This window comes from Rhodnius prolixus, unplaced genomic scaffold (assembly GCF_049639745.1).
Source record: "Rhodnius prolixus isolate KJV_2025 unplaced genomic scaffold, Rpr scaffold_22, whole genome shotgun sequence".
NCBI classification, from domain to species: Eukaryota; Metazoa; Arthropoda; class Insecta; order Hemiptera; family Reduviidae; genus Rhodnius; species Rhodnius prolixus.
This window is the reverse complement of record NW_027411617.1, coordinates 763,237-780,508: the sequence shown is the minus strand read 5'-3', so window position 1 is coordinate 780,508 and position 17,272 is coordinate 763,237. Positions and strand designations below refer to the sequence as shown.

General features: G+C 39.7%; 1 protein-coding gene across 19 annotated transcripts in view; it reads left to right on the top strand.

Moving 5' to 3' along the window:
* Positions 1–17,272, top strand: part of LOC141457520 (CUGBP Elav-like family member 1-A) — a 585,923-nt gene that overhangs the window by 459,515 nt on the left and 109,136 nt on the right. For all 19 annotated transcript variants that reach the window (XM_074134630.1, XM_074134647.1, XM_074134641.1 and 16 more), the window contains one exon: positions 3,432–3,514. In XM_074134630.1, coding sequence (XP_073990731.1) covers positions 3,432–3,514 — 83 coding nt within the window. The remainder of the gene's footprint in view (positions 1–3,431; positions 3,515–17,272) is intronic.

Genomic DNA, 17,272 nt, shown 5'->3' with positions numbered 1-17,272 from the left:
TTGGAACGTAAAAGCACTTTTAAAGAGCCTCTTCAGAGTTACGTAAGGTCTAATTTGAAGAAAATAAATCGACCGGAGCTCCTTTTTACTGGAGGGGGGTATCCACCTGATTGGCTATTTTCCGAATATGTTGCTCTTTGAACTCTGTGTGCTGCTACTTGTATTTGAAACATTTTGTCCCAAAACAGTTTATTGATTGATATGGCACAGTATTTAGCATCGGGGATACGACTGCTTTTTTAGTATGAATACCATTTTTTAAGAAAATTTGTATATGTATAAAGCGTAAGTGGAGTATGTCAGTGTGTGGGATTCAGCGTGATCTGGATCCATATCCTGTTTGCTTCCATAACAAGGACATTAAGAGAAATCATGCCCCAGTTAGGATCACCCTATATAACATCCAAGAGAAACTTCCTGCGAACCCCGAGTTCAACAAAATTCTCCAGTAATTATCTAAGATGGATGTGTAATAACAATACTCAACTGTGAAGCGTTGACCTTTGCTCGACCTCGGCCCAGTAATTGTAATTTAGATCTGTGAAATAGGAACATAATGTAAATGAAGTTGTACGTCTGCGATTTGTAAAGTACACTACAGGAACAACAGACGCCGCGGCCACAGAGAAAGAGGAAGTGAGGAAGGGATGGAAGTAAAGACTTTGGCAGAGCTCAAGACAACTTGTCTTTATAATTATGGCAACGTGTCGGCTGTCTGTGTGGGTTACAATGTCAGGTAATCGGGTATCATCGGGCATGTTGTTGGTGAGCATAATGTGATCTCTCCCACTGTCTCAGGAAGAAGAAGTGAAGATTCCCCAGCACTTAATTAAAACGAAACTGATCCTGCGCAGTCCAAGTCTGTGCGTCAACACATTCATACCCAATCACATTTTTAGCAATTTCCAACGCACTACCTCACCAAAGTTCTTCCACTTGGCATTTTTAGTTCCTCCTACTCCTAGTAAGAGTGGTATGAGTAATTTCCGGGAAATGAGGCACTGAGAGAGGGTAAATAAAGCTCCAGTTCTTGAGTTGGAAAGAAGTTGTATTCGTAGCAACCCTTCAATCGTCATCTGTTTGTGAGTGGTGTGTGTGGGCGAGAGGAAGTGACGTAGGGAAACAGGATGAAATCAAACAGGCTGGCTATCAAAGAAAAGCGCGCTCCTTCTCCCGCTGAAAGGCTATTCCCGCTCCTTCTTCACCACTAATTTAGCCAACGATCTGTTTCACCGTCTCACTTTACCTCTATCTACAACAGCACTCCAGAATGGACAGATTATTTATTTGGAGTTCGCTTTCTATCAGCTAAGATCCCCCTGGCGGCGCCCAAACTGTTAACTTTTTCCCTCTTGAAAAGAAAATTCCATGAAAGCCCACTAATTAATTGTATTATATTACAAGAGATAAACTTAAGACTTACCAACCATCTCCTGATCCCTTATCAGGGCTTCCCCCTCCTCTGGCACTCTCTTATCTTTTTAAACAACTTACTCAGTTCTCCCTGAAAGGGATTAATGTGTCTAAAATATACCCTAAATTTATAAAGAAATAGATTACAAAAGTGTAATCTCTTCTCCTTCTGGGAGTTACAATATCCTTCATTAACCGCGGCCGCCTCCCCCAACTGGACCAGTTCTCCCCACTCCAGTTCAACCCGCCACTGAGATGGTAATAGAGAGCAGTGGGGCAGATTAACAAGATGGCTTCCCCTCAAAGTAGATTAAAATATGTTTATAAATAAGATTTCTAAGCATAGTGAAGCTTAATCAACTCAAGTTTATGCTTCAGCTAGTAGAGCTAGTATCGCTATCCAAGCGGATTCTCAAGCTTAGCTTTACTTAAAATGAAAAATCTTGGAAAATTCAGTCTTTGAAATTCTTGGAAGAGCAGACGTGGTCTTTAATTCTTTGTGTTTTTAAAGGAATTAAGGGCTTCACAATTCCACAGGTAAAAAGCCCCTAAACACTGAGGAGAACGATCCTCACCCAAAATTAGAGCTCCCTCGCTAGATTTTAACCTTGAATTTGTAGAAGGGCTTTCTGGGAGGAAGTAATTTTATGAGTTGTTCTCTCCAAGGAGCCGCCCATCAATGGATAGCTGTGTGGGCGGAAACCAGTTCTTATATTTCACAAATTCTCACATGTTTTATGGCATTTCGCTAAGCTGAACAGGATTCTGGTCTAATGAGGTTGAAAATAGATCCCACCATCCGATCTGATGACTCATGCCTCTCAGGCCCAGCTAAACCTTGTTATGGCTACTAAAGCTTATCCAAAAGTCCGAGAAGTTCGGACAAGTGAATGGCTCAGTGAGTGAGCTCTGAGCTTCCAGGTCTTGAGGACTCAGGGCGCGCTGCTAGATGAGAGATTTCAAACTGGCTGTAGAATCAATCAAATGGTGAGTGTGAATCCACAAATTTTATGTTTATTATCTGAGGCTCTCCAGATCTTGGAGGATGAATTACATTTTTACTATTTTAGGAAATTTCCTAAACATATTTGCCTCTCTCTCAGGTTTGAGGAATTAGAGCTTTAATTGTGATCAAATATTAAACTTCTCCTTCGGTTATTGCACCTAGCAAGAGGCGCATTATTTATGAGCCGAAGAGCCAGGTGGAGCTCCTGAGACTCCCAGGAGCATTCTACAGTAGTCTGCTGTCAGGCTCACTTAGTGTCTGTCAAATAGTTTGTTCCCGTCCGTCTGTACAAACTGTTTACAAACCCCACTTACGCGTCTCCATTTATCTACTCAGTCATGTTTGCCCCCCTCCTGATACGACCTTCTTATCCTGTGTGCTCGATTAAGTTGTTAATCTCGTAAAATCTCTTAGCTTGGCGTTGGCGTCTGATTTTTCCCGTATTCGGTCCCTGACCATCAATCGCTTTCAAACTCTTGTTATATATCCTCCGATTGGACATCTGATCTTCTCGGTAAAACTGAAGATCGGAGTGCTAGCGAAGGGAAATTCATTCTTCACCAAAATCTCTTTACTCAGCAGAAACGTAGATTTGCCTCTTTCATTATATTAAGATACATCCGTTATAAAATGACATTTCATAAAAATTACCTGTGTACCCCCTCTCACCATTGTAGAATGATACGGCACTCAGTTTTAAAAAACCTGTTGTTGGTAATTCGAAGGAATTCAAAGCAAACTCCCTTCAGAAAATTTTTAGAATTGGGGATATCTTCGTACTACTTTCATGCATTTAACATCATGTTTGATTTAAGTTTCGGAATTTCATCCAGCATCAGAGAAAAAGTATTTTGACTTTGCCACACTGCCGGCGCAGTATCTGAAGATAGTCACGCTGACTATTTTCCGAAATTCACTCGTTCTATCTCAATAGATTGCATCTATTTCCGGTAAAACTGTGGAGGAAAGCGAGGAGACACACGTGACCACTAAGCTTTGTTGGATGTTGCAGGTTGCTGTTTCGTCACCTTCTACACCAGGAAGGCCGCACTCGACGCCCAGAATGCTCTGCATAACATCAAGACCTTACCAGGGGTAAGTTCCCAATTTGGTCTATCTCAGGCATTGCGATATTTACTGTAACATCTCTATTTATTACATATTTTTTATAGGGTTACCCCCTCCTCCCACTTATTTGTAAGAACATTTAAAGACCTGAAACAGCTCTTTGAAAGAATGAAGTTTTCTCTAAGAATATTTTGAAAGTTTTCCTACGGTTGTGTCTAAACTTCGTACATATATTAAAACTGTCCGGTACGATAGTCGTATAACGGTTGTTACTACATAACATTTAGAATATCAACTTTTATTTCGATTATTATTCTGGTAAAATACATTTAAGCCATTCCATGTAGACTGTCTTATCGATGTTAAATGTCTAATAATTTTATGGTGTAGATAATTTAGTAATAATTAAATATGTTTCTAAATTTGGAGTTGGACAAAATCTATAATTGGTACCTCCAGAATTTTAGTAAGAGAAAAGTCGTGTTTGTGCATTTATTTTTCTCTATTTTCCCTGGGGTTTGCAATTTCCACCCTTCACCAGAGGTGATTCATTAATTTAGGGATAGAATTTAGGACTTTATTTATAACATTTCTGTCACACATAATACTCGTAATTGCACGATCCAACAACTGTTGTGGAAAACTATACTCCGTCTCAATTCCGCAGAAAATGGTTTACATAGTGGTCGTTGAGTTGAACCAGGTAAAATTCCAAAACAACCTTTGCCCTGCTCTATCCTTGACTAACTAAAGATGTATTGGTGAGCATTGTATTGTATTGGGTGCTCAGAAGTATTAAACTTGTAATCTTCAAAGAATTTAATTCTGCAACCATGGACATTTTTCCATTCGCTTCTCTGTTAACGTTAACGTTGAGAACAACGAGATAAAATACTCTCAATTGGGTGTAGAATAGGAATGATATCACTGTAGTGAGTCGAGGCTACGTCGCTGAGATCAGTAGTTGAAGCCACTATTTCTTGAGAAGCCAGGAAGGATGTAACGCTTCCTTAATTAGGAAGAACAGACTGGGATGGTGTAGGCTCTTTCCTGTTCCTTTAAACAGCGGGGAAGAACAGAGGGTGCAGTCATGTCACCATTGGTCCTGCCAGCACTACTCCAGTTAGACTCTCCAGATCTACACATTATTAAAGTCAGATTACTTCCTTATCTGGCGCCCTCAGAGAAGTGTTATTGGACTTATTCAATTTGGCCCTTCCAACTTACCTTATTATCTGTATTGCAAGTTTCCCTATCCTATTTGTGAATGTCTTGTAGAATACGGATGTTCACTATAAAAGAGTAGAAATTAAAGGATGAATAAGGTGGTAAAAGCCAAACCAAAATAGTACAAATAAGAACTCTTTTTGTAAAAAATAAAATATAATAAAATAAAAATAAACAAATAACTAGCCTAATGAATGGATATATAATTGTGTTTAACTGATGAAGAATCTAGGTGAAGATTTCTAGCTAAAAATAATCAATTTTCTAGAATTTAAAACCAAACACAGTGAACAGGTGTTCTTTTTTACCATTTAATGAAAAATAAAAATTAGAATTTGGAAAGTATTTGAATCAAAATAATAGAAATTTATTATCTGATAAAGTTTAAGAAATGACATTTAATCTCTAATCAAGTACTGTTAAGTATTAAAGTCAAGGGAAATGCCCCAACATGAAGAAAAGCGGATCTCCTAGTGTTCGTAATCGCCGTACATAAGAGCAATAAGGTTTACAATGTGAATTTACTCGCAAGTTGAGTAGGTGTTCTGAGAAGTACTGTCAGCTTATAAGGGATAGTTATTTAGATTAAAACTGTTGAGGAGATCGCAGTAGAGTGATATCTCCGGAGTATCTGTGGCCGGGATATAAGTGATTGTGAGCATTAACTGCAGGGCTGAAAGGGCATCCACACACAAGCTGCAGGTAGAAATGTAGGGCGGAAGGTATTCTGCTGCACAATGAGTGTACTTCCTACAATGTGAGGTAGCAAGCTGTTGGTACTAAAAGGGAGACATTAACTGGATGGCTCAGTATTGCTCGCCCAGCGCAAATACTATTGGAGAAGCAGCGAATTATAAGCCCTGCAACATTGCGGTCTATGTTTGTCTGGACCTTGTCTCTACTTACATAATATATACGCTTATGTATGTGTACATTACTGTGGTGGAGGTATTTTGGTATTTGAGCGCGGTAGGGTGTGTATGGCAAGAAAAGGGATACTGGAGCGTTTAGAGCCCACTTTGGGCACTTACAATGGGCCGACCAGTAATGCTACAATAACTCAACGCTGGCTATCACAATGGGTCTGTTCCTCTCAACATCCGACAAATTCCTAATCCTCTCCGCTCTTGCTCTATTTCCGCCTCCAACTGCACTCTCTCATTGATGAGAAGCTGATATTCTTGTGAGTGTGTAGCTCTTACTTCTTCTACTTTCCTTTCCCTGTCCCAGTTCGAACTGAACACATAGTGGTCCCACAACAGTATGAGGACATGGAAGGAGTGTTGCGATTTAGAGGGCTGATGGAGCAGCCCCAAAACTCAACAGAAAGTGCAGTATTCGGTATCATTCCCACATCTATTTCTCGGAATCATCCAGGTGGAAAATATATACAGAAATACGAGTATATAATTGTGGAATGAGGAATTTATCGGAATTGGCGTATTTAGACAGAAAAAACTGCAACAGCAGCGACTGCATCAGACAGAGCTTTTCTAAATAAAAGTAAAACTGCGATAATAATTATTGGTTTTGGTCTAGAAAATAACAATTAAATGCCGAGGGGTGAGTGAGGCAGCTTTACAAACTACAGGAATCTATTTGGTTCACTAACTCATGTAGAGTTAGCTGGAAGTAATTCACTAAATAAGCTCCCTGTTATTTATTTATTTGGCTGGAACTCTGGAGAAGGTTCGCTGGATGCCGCCCCTCCTCCGGGCAACACGCGCAACTTTCTCCAGCTCGCATCAAATAAAATAAAATAAATTATTACTGCTGAGAAGTGCACAGGTTGGGGAAGTTGATCGACTCTTCTCTGAAGCCATTGTACGGCTTGTTCTGGTGTCTGGCTCATTAATTCAACTCCGAATCAAATATCACTCTTCAATTATTAGGTCTTAACGTTTCTTATTTCTCCAGAATGAAAGCTGGTATAGAAAGTTGCAACTACAACTTCATATCCACATCATCCGATCCAAAATCCAGCATCCAGCATCGCATCAATAGCTCTCCCTGAAATACTCCAATTATGGGAAATTTCTGATTTTTTCTCTGTTTCAGTCAGAACATAATTAGTTCATTACTGAACACCAGCATTACCAACCAACCCGAAGCTTATCCAGAAATATTTAATTTACTGTTTAATTTTCCATTTTGAATTCTGTTGGCAGCAGATTTCCTTATGATGAATAATATTCTGTTTAATCTACTATCTTAGTGCTGAACTAGAAAATGACTTGATCTAAGTTTTGTTTAAACTCAACAAATAAATCTTAGGTAGGGGGCGGGGGCGAGCTTAATGCGTTATCTGAGCGTTCATGTTTTCATGAAGTGGATGTAAACAATGCATCTCTCAGAGTGTAAGTATAGTACCTAGTATCTGCTGGTGTGTGAAGTATATTTGACATTTATTAACAATATACAGGGCCGTGTATTAAGGTGTAAAGGGAGTCTGCTGGTCCATACGGCAGGGATGCTGTGGTGGGATGCCACATACACACCCCATAAACAAGGCTCTCTTCCCCTTGTCCACACTACACTACCAATACAATTGCAGGGTACGTCCAAGAAGCTCCCTCTTGCCCAGAAGTACACCAGCCTGAGGCTGTACCGCTGTTCTACATTCTGAATGTGTTAGGCAAATCGAGTGCCCCACTCACATAACCTTTTATACCTCGCCAAGAAATAGAACACAACCCCCCCTCCTTAGCAAACTTCTTATATATTTCTTTGCCCCTAGGAGAAGGGGCCTATCCAACTTATATTACAACTTCCGTATGTATTCCAACACTTTCTCCCTTATTGTATGGAATAAATTTTGTAATAGCAAAATTGTACTCTTATTTCATTTATATATATATATACAAAAAACTAGTTTTCTTATGTATGTATGTGGATGTGGAAAAACTAGTTTGTGAATAAATAAAAGAAAATTTTTTAAACACAATCATTCATATCGCCTCTAATAACAAGTTCACTTCCCTCAACATGTCCGAACCTTCTCACACCCAAAATCTCATCTTTCTTCTTTCACACCTTCTCACTATCTGCGAATATTATTCTAACTTTCTACTGTGAGTTTTAGAGCCTCAATACTATAGTGATTAATAGGGAACTTGCCAAGACTTAGTATGCTTTTATTTACCCTTGCCTTGCAAGAAGGACATCCTGTTTGGAGTCGTGGTGGTTTCTGGGCTATAATGCCGCACTGACTGTTCAGCTCAACCGTTGTGCTGAACATTGAACATCACAATACCAGGTGGCCAGAAATACCAGGTCGTGAAATGCCGACAAACTGGCCACGAATAAGGTAAGTTCTATTCAGTGCCCCACAACCTATCCTAAGTACAAGGGTACTGAGCGGGCGTCTCTTAAGAAATGGCAATGGCAATGACCAACAGTGGAAGACAACTCAAGCAATTAAACAGTTTAAAAGGCTAATGCTGTACTGTAAAACCTTGAGCTAGGAATTGGAGAAGTGCTCGTTTTAAGTGACTAATCAGATGTAGCAAATGACAGTTAGTCCCCAGTATTGGCTAGTTATTGAAGAAAGTAGACGAGTTGTTGCCAACTAGAATCATGAAGGAGTCGATGGTTTCCAGTGCCTTCTAGACTGCAAAATAGTCCACAAATCTTGATCGGATTTGAAATTTTCAAACTCATGGTATGTTAATTTCAATTTAGTGTTTTTCTCCTCTCCAATTGTATGTATCTATGCTTATATATGTCATGCTTCGATCTACATGTATCGATACAACTTTATGCAAATCACTATGCAGTGGAAGAAGAGAGACTACTAAGAACTAGCCAGGCGGACGCATCTTTTAGTTGGGAGAACAGCAAACAGTTATCAGCACTACTCCGGTCGTACAGCACGTAAAACCAATATTTGCAATGGATGGTAACATTTCCCGTCTGCCAGTGCAAAATACCTGAGTCTCGAGATTAATGATGTTTTATTAGATTTGCTCCGAGCCAGCACCTGTTTAAGTGTTCCATTTAAACTCTCAGTCGGTTTGTGTAAAAGGAAATGAACTAATCATTAGGAATGAGTAAGGAAGGTTTACGTTCGAACGGTGACGTACACGAATGTTGATTGGGGGGGTTGTCCCCGAGCGCTAGCTCACACCCGCCACACGAATGGAGATATGAGATATCCTTGTCAGCGGGAGCAGCAATTGTCCAAGTTTCTTTCGACTTTGACTTTGGACTAAATGTTACTTTAATGTACATCCACTGGAATAAAGACCACTGAGAGAAGACACCCTCCTTAAACCCGTAAGCATCTATGGATGCTTAGAAAGTAAAAACCTTTGGAAGAAAAGAGAATTTCTCCCTGTTTGACCAGAACTATGTTATTTTAATCTCTTACTTCTAATATGAAGGCGAGTACTAAACAGAGATGGTCGATCATTCTTGAAAAAATAGAAGGCAAGATCCTTTGGAACAAAGAGGTAATTCTCTCCTAGTTTAAAAAGAACGTTGTTTTTTTCTATTTCTTACAAACATTAGAAATGAGATTACTTGACAAAACACCTATGGCGGATCTAATTTGAAAAATATATTGTAAATAACTGCGCAAAAAGAGGGAATGCTCATCAATTTTGATTATAAATAAGCTATATCCTTCCGTGGCTGGTATTATTAAGGCTAGACCTGAATGGAACATTCAAGGTCAATCGAATTTGAAAATAAAAGGTTAAACCCGCTTGAAATAGAGATAACTTTCTTCTAGTTGACCCAGAACGATGCTATTTCCGTCTCTAACTACTAATAGTAACATCAGGAACTAGATGGGTATTCCCTGCACATAATTATCTTTAGTAAAAACCAAGTGGTTATGGCAGAGGATTGCCTTTTTGAAGCTAAGCATTATCCTACTTTTTTATAGGTGTTCTAAAATGTGTTTGTTTTTGAAAATTATGTTCGAAAGAAAAGTTGAAGCTTTTCACAAGTGTGCTTCAAGATACCAACTGTAGTGGGGTATCGTGGAAAACTGAATTCTTGAATCGTTTCTTGAGTCTAGCGACCTCCAATTTTCACGTTTAATCAACTAGTGTCTTCGTATTCGCCACGACCCTAATTCTCCCTAAAGTTACCGTGCCCACTTAGTTGATGGGCGGAAGTGTGAGGGAGAGCCTACAATGATCAGCCTGTAGATCTAAATGGATTAACGGCTCCAACTAGACAATGATCAGCTCCAGTCTCGAGATGCATGGCTTTCTCCCCCACTCCAGAACTCTGCCTTTTATTTCCGGCAAAAATTTCTGTCGGAGGTTCAGAGGTGAGTCTGTTGTGTGCTCATCAATGTGCTCCCCACCCTTCATTCTTCCGGGGCTGAGTCCTACGCCCTTAAGCTAGGTAGGGGCAGTATATGTGGGTATGTGGCGAGAGGTAGATAATATCTGCCAATTCCAGTTATTGTCTGTCGTGCCGGATCCATTCCCCAAATATTTCGCATCGATTAGTGTTTATAGGATTTTTTTTTATGATTACCCATTTCTGCGATACGCTCTTGCGCATTACATTTCATTAATAAAGTTGTAAGATGTGGCCAAATTTGAGTGCGCTTCCCTCCAAAGAGCCATTTCCGTGAATTGGACGTGGTCAATACTTGTTCGGTATTAATCAGTACCTCAACTCCACAAGTTACTTGCAGGCTTCCGTGAGTGTTCTTACTTTGGGAAACTGTGCTGAAACGTGATTGATTTGTCGTCTCTGCTCTCTTAACGTGTAAATACGAAGTTGCAGACCTTTATATCATCCAGCCACCTGTGATCTTCAGGTGCCTTCGAGGTGAACAAAGCAAACTTTACTCACTTCTTCCAAACATTTTTCGCCACACATGTTGAGAAAAGAGAAATTCTAGTATGAACTGTAAAATCTTCGAATTCGGAATTTCAAAACAAACTAATTACCATCATCACACCCTGTAATCTAGACATCACGCCGAAACGATCTTAGCCCTATCTTCTCACCATCGCAATTAAAATAATTTGTTTTTTTTACAAAAATACATAAATAAATGTTAAGACCTGCACATGTGCAGATATCAAGTTTTTAGAAAATCCTTAAACTGTAAAAGTTACTTTCCTTGGAACTCGGAGTAGAAATTGGCAGCAATGTAAGAGACCGTACATTATTTATAAATGATACTTCAGAGTTAGCGATCTCTCCTCAGGTAAGATTTTATTGAATTTTCTTAGAAAAAAAGTTACTACTAAAAGTGCAGTCCTAACTGGTGAATATGTGTACACCATTCTATGAAAATCTTAACAGCAAATAGCGGAAAATTCTCAAATAAGTGAAAAATCTTCTCAGAGAATCTGAGGTACTGTCAATTCTCAAAGTTATGTTCGCTGCCTCGGGTGAGAAATGTAAACATTCACTTAGTGAAATTGTTGTAGAAAATATATAGGTATATATTTATTTATTTATTTTTTGTTACAGAAAGCATAAATTAAAACTAGTAACGGGAGTTCCCCACTTAGAGATTTCGAAGGGAATTCCCCCAAAGTTCCTTAAGTGGTATATGATAAAGAGCTGCCGTTTGTAGGACAGAAGGGCATCAAAATTGCAGACGCGTAGTGCGTGAAGCTGGGGACAGCAACTTGGGAATGTGGGTTTAGTAACAAATATCTGACGCACATTCGGCTGAGAGATAGTACGTGCTGTTAGAGTTGTGGTGTTTCATTGGGGTGGTAGAGAGTGTTCACCCTCCAACAGATACAAATATATTTGATGTGTGGTGAAGCTGTGATGTAGATGAAAGGATTAGAGAGTGAGGCAGAAAGGATGCCCTGAAGAAGGGTCTTACCAAACCCCTTTTTGGACTTTGGACTAACCAAATCTACTGTTTAAAGGAGAGAGTTACCAAGAGATCTTCATGAAGCACTACCTCTCTGTTCGGCAGCATCTATTCCGGCGACTGTAGACCTTAAGAGGTCTGCACCTAAAGAGAACATCATCCCTCCGAGCAACGCTTCCTCCTTATTTCCCCAGTCAAATTCTCCATCACCAGTCCATGACTCCTTTGATGCATATTCAAGGTATTTCTGCTCTGTCGCAAGCCACGAGAAGGTGCCCTTCTTTATTAAGTAGTGTACAAACTGAGTAGATGAAAAAAGTCGCCGGGATGCTCAAGATGCTCCCACAAATGCAAATCAACTATTCTCTTATAATCATTCCGCCAAACATTGCTGCCCCCAACGGTAGATTCTTATTCACAATTCTCTACTTTTAACATTCTTTTCTCTTACTGCAACTCATTAGCCTCAAGTTCGAACCTAATGCACGATATAAGATTTTGCTCCTCGTTCCTATATGAATCGTAATGTTCCATTACTTTAGGAGATAATGAGTGTTGAATGTTAGGTCTGGTATTTAAGCCACTGTAAACAAAATACACTGAGATTGGTCTAGTAAAAGTTTTCATCATTTTATAGAAAAACTTTCTTTCATGTTGTTATTAAATTCCTTCGGCCAGAATGAACTATCACTGTTACTTAATGCATTTTTAAAGGAGAATTCCTGTTTTGGTGAGATCTTCTTTTGTAGGATATTGCGGAGCAATAATTAATACTCCGGGTTTACGGGATACTTACTCGGCCAAACCATGCAGGCTAGCCAACCAAATAAATAAGCCCGGAAGTTACCGCAGCGACATCTACTTTAACCGATAACTGAATACTGATTGTAAAAAAAAACAAAGTGGGATTTATTTCTATTGAAATGTCAGGCAATAACCGCTTTTTGTATGGCCAAAATAGCAATAAATATACACAGGTATATCCTGGTTAGATAACCTTACTTTTATGTAACAATAAATATCTATTGGTGAATTTAGAGGAGGGACACTTGATAAGTGCTCTACCTGTCGCGAGATGGTAGAGTGGCCCGACTCCTGCTGTGTTCTGGCTACAATTTATTGCTACTCAATGGTACTTAACAAAATGGCTTAAATAAAACAGGATGAAAAAGCGACAGGAAAGTTGTATGACTGAACCGAGATAGATAAGGAGTGCGTAATGGCCAGTTTGTAGGGAGTCAGGATCAGTAGGGCGGTAGAATCAGCGCTGTGGATGCTGGATACTGGGACCCAGGATAGCACTAACAATCACTTGTTCTTTTATTAGAGAGACCACACTCTACCGAGATATCTGTCTTTCCAGTATTCTACTCCAGACACCGCCTGTTGGTAGAGATCATTGTTTTTTAGTGTTGCCCTGCAGTGCGCCCGGATACATTGTTCAAAAATTCTGGAGGAGCACACTCTGATGAATTCTCTTTCTACAGTTCTCAGGGTGCTCTTCACATTCTTTTGCCCCACATTCAGCCACACTTGCTGATCTCTTCAAGGCGCTACAGCCCACTGGCAGATCCCAATAAAATGAGCACTTATTTCGAGCTCCCAAGACCTAGGGCACCCCCGCGCGACGAAGGCTATTTATTTGCTCCTAGAAAAGATGTTTCTACCTATCTGCGTAGCCTACCTGGCCTGCCCTCCTGAGTCTAGATCCTCAAATTCTTTCAATCTGGTCAAGTTCATTAAAAAGTGAGTAAAGCTCCCAGTCGCACCTTCGCCTCATATCCTGACCAAATCTTAAAAGCAGAACCTCATTTTTAATTTTCGCGATACCGTATTTTAGTGGTGTGTCCGAAAGTGAGTTGCATTCTAAATTAAAGGCAAACTCCTTCCCCAGAAGCGGCTTCAATTGAATTTACCAGGAAAAGTGTTTCGTTTAAAAGTTGTCTAACTGCATTTCTACCAAAAGTTAGAAGTAATTTGCTGAGACTATGAAACTGTTTTGGGTAGTCTTAGCCTTGGAGATAGTAACGATATTTAAAAGAATTCGCCGGCTAAGAAATCGCTTATTATCTGCAAAAATATTAAACCTCCGAAAAGTCTAGGATAGAAATAATTTATAAATAAAATTAAAGAATTGAATAATAAGAAATTGAAGACGAGATTTCAGCGCAGTTAGTCGAGTACAAGTTCTCAAGGGAAATTCCAGGAGAAAAACGATATATTTGAGATTTATTAGAGATAGTGATGGAGTGGGGATGAGGTTGAGTGGACTAATGGAAGGTTCCATGTTGGTGCCCAGGGGAGTCCATTTCCACTTCACCTCATACATCATAATTAGGCTGTTCCCTAGCTCGCTTGGCTTCGGTCACTTTTCAGGCTAAGTGTTATTTTTAAGTATTACACCTCATTTTATCCTATGGCTGTTCTTAAGGCCGTTGCAGCTGAGACTGTACACTAGCCGCACTAGATCTATGTGTAAACACCCAAAGCCATTTGCCCTGGGTTTTCTTCTAACTTAGGACTTTTAGTAAATTTGGGTTTTTAGTCTAGACGCTACACTTCAAGAAGATTTGAGGGAAGAATGTAGCGTCAAAACCCCTTCTTAACATTTAACATTTTTAAACGCGACGCCTTTTTCGAAAGCACGGTGATCTTAAGCTAGAGAAGATTCATTTCTGACCGAGCGTTTTCGTTCAATCTCAATATTTTAAAAACATTTAATTTTATTTCAAGGATGGTAAAAGTCCGTGGAATGGCACATGAGAGGCCTGGACAAGCTCTTCTCTTGCTCTGCCCTAATAGGGTTTCCTCAAGAAAGGAAGCTTCCATGTGTGCTCCTTGTACGAGCAGTTACTAGAAGAAATCAGCTGAACTGGCGCCAAACCGAATAAAATTTTAGAAAATCGAAGGAAAGCTCTACTTTCTTAATTACGATACATTAACTTCAACATCGAATTTGAGGACTTTCTTTTTTCTGGACAACTGCTTTCAGTTGGAGTACGGAAGTCTCTTTAGGACAGTGGTCAGCAAAAGGCGGCTAGCGAGCCACATGCGGCTCGTTGGTCCCTTCAGTAAGGCTCTTTCACAAAATGCCACGTGCGGGCGCGCACTTCCAACTTTAAGTAAAGTTTATTAAGTTTATTCCTAAAATAAACGGCCCCTAAGGCCGTGTGGAGTGAAAGATGTCGAGGATTGAGAAAATTGAGGAAAGGATGAACGAAAGGAGATAGACGAACCAAACGTGCAAGACGACTGAGGATGGACGAGTTGGAATGAGTTTACCTTAGCGAACCTGTCTCTATCAGGTTGAGAACGTTTTAGCAGAGGCCAGCTTAGCAGTAACCTAATTAAGTTAATAACAATGTACCTACAATATAGTCTAAGTTTATAAAAATTTCGCTATGAAAAGAAATTTTAGTCGTTCTATAGATTAAAGTAAAGTAATCGCCTATTTTTTCAGGCAGGTTTTACGTCCAGCTACCAATTAGGTGTCGTGGACGGAGGCGACTAACAAGCGTTCTTTACTATAAATTTCTTTTATTAACCATTAAATAAAATCCGAGGCTTAGACCGGGAATTGGACCCAGTACCACAATACACATTAGCTTTATAGGTCTCGCCTCTAACCGCCCAGCTACCGTGGCGCCATCGTTCTGTAGATATTTGACTCTGTTGACTGATGTGTTTGCCGACGACTAATTATGTGTGTAATCGGCATGATGTGTTTGGAGACTTCAAATAAAAATAGTGAAAAGTCCATTGATAAAAGGATTCCAATCGCCAAGCTACAGTCGTGTCCTGTTTGAGCATAGACCGTTTTCTAAAAACCATTTACGAACATCTCTAAACATATTTGACCTTGAAAACTAAGATCGGGTTACTTCTGGTTACTTAATAAATAATTTAAGACACAGTAAATCTTAAATTAACGTAACAAAGAGAAGGGAGGTTAAGTTTAAAATCGTTTTATTGATTGCCGGTTAACGTATAATGCTGTTAAGAGTATGTGTTAAGAATAGCGAGTGGTTGGTTGCAGAGATACGCTTCACTTGGGCTTCGCTGTCCGGTAGATAGCAAGTCAGCGATAAGGCACATCTTGGGGCTTGCATTACTGTCGCACAGTCGGAGGGGATGCCGGGTTATCAGCGCTCCCTCTTAGCAGTTAAAGAGGTTGAGTAGCACTGGCCGAGTTCGGGGCTAATGGTGCAGGATGTTGCCACAGAAAGGGTGTGGAGGGTCATCATGTCTTTAGACGGAGGCCGAAACGGAAGTAGCGGCGAGGGGGTGTACTGCACATCCCCACGCGGCAACAAGATTTCCTTCTAACTCATACTTCACTCAACTTCCTGCACTACAACCGGAATTACTTCCTACACGTTTTGGCCGGAAATGGATCCATTTATTTATTTACACGTGTAGCCGTTACTGACCAACGGTAAACATTTCCTGTCTACCAAACATTTCGCTAGCAATCTACAACAGGATTTCTTTTTATACGGAAAGTGGCGGTCGGTGGGAAGAGTTGGTGCTCTATGCTCATGTCTAATACTTTGCGCTGCCCGTACCCACCTCCATTACACTCACAATATAGGAAGTTGCAAATTGTTTATATAACCTCTCCTCTGACCTCTTAACCCTGCTCCTAATAGCCCCAGATCTAACTTCTATTTTTAGTAATATTTAGCATTCGTACGCCACTCAATACCACTGGCCTCAACAAATGCTCTCTTCGTTCCCTTTACTCTTCATGTTTACGTTAAAAACTTTCTTTATGTATTCCTTATTATTCTATTTCCAATTGTTCCTGGTAACCATGTTAGAGAACCTTCCAGTTCGTGATATCTTCTTGTCAGTGAGTACTTACTGTTTACAGCAAACTTCCTCCTCTTTAGAACGACACCCCATGTACCCCTTAATGAGAACAAGTTCAGCGATAGTGTGGTATCACCTCCAGAAATCGCCTCATAGGTTCCTTGAACACGAAGAATTGGGTTTTAAAAATTTGTATTATGTGGCCTGTACACCTAAAATAGGACATTCACATTGGTATTATGTGGCCCGTACACCTAAAATAGAACATTCAAATTTGATAGGGAAGCTGTTCCTGTTCACTTGCCTAGAGTCCCGAGATTCGTGCGAGTATTCCACCAAATTTGTTGTTTTCCTGGTTATACTGTACGTATATGATAAAAATACTTCCGCATTGTCAGGTATAGAAAGTAAAATTAAAACATTTTCTTTGAAAAAAATGCCATTTTCTTAGTAAATTTTCTTTCTTTACAAAGAAAATTGTGTAATATAAAGTTACAAAAAGTTTATCCTTCAGTCTGTTTACTGGCGCATTTAATGTTAGCCGGTCCGCTGCTGTCTGTTTACTATTTTCTTCTAGGATAATTTGCATAATTTGCAATCCCTAGTTGAGCTCTATTTAGACAGTATGTTGTTGGGTTGGCCGTGCTTGGAAAAACCATTCTCTGCTCTTCTTCTCAATTTCCCACGCTGAAATATTTCATTTACACAATGTTTTTATTATGAAGAGTTGTCTCTAGAAGGTATTTCGGTAAATTATTGCTTAATTCTTGCTCATTGCAGTTAAAATGTACAATTAGAACCAGTGGTTCACTTTAAATTATTATTTTATTAGTTTTAAACAAAATTTATTTTAATATAAATTAGTAAAACCCCATTTCGCCGGGGGACATCGACTGGTGAACTCCATTCATCCTTTTCGTCGAGTTCTTTGGGTTGTAGAT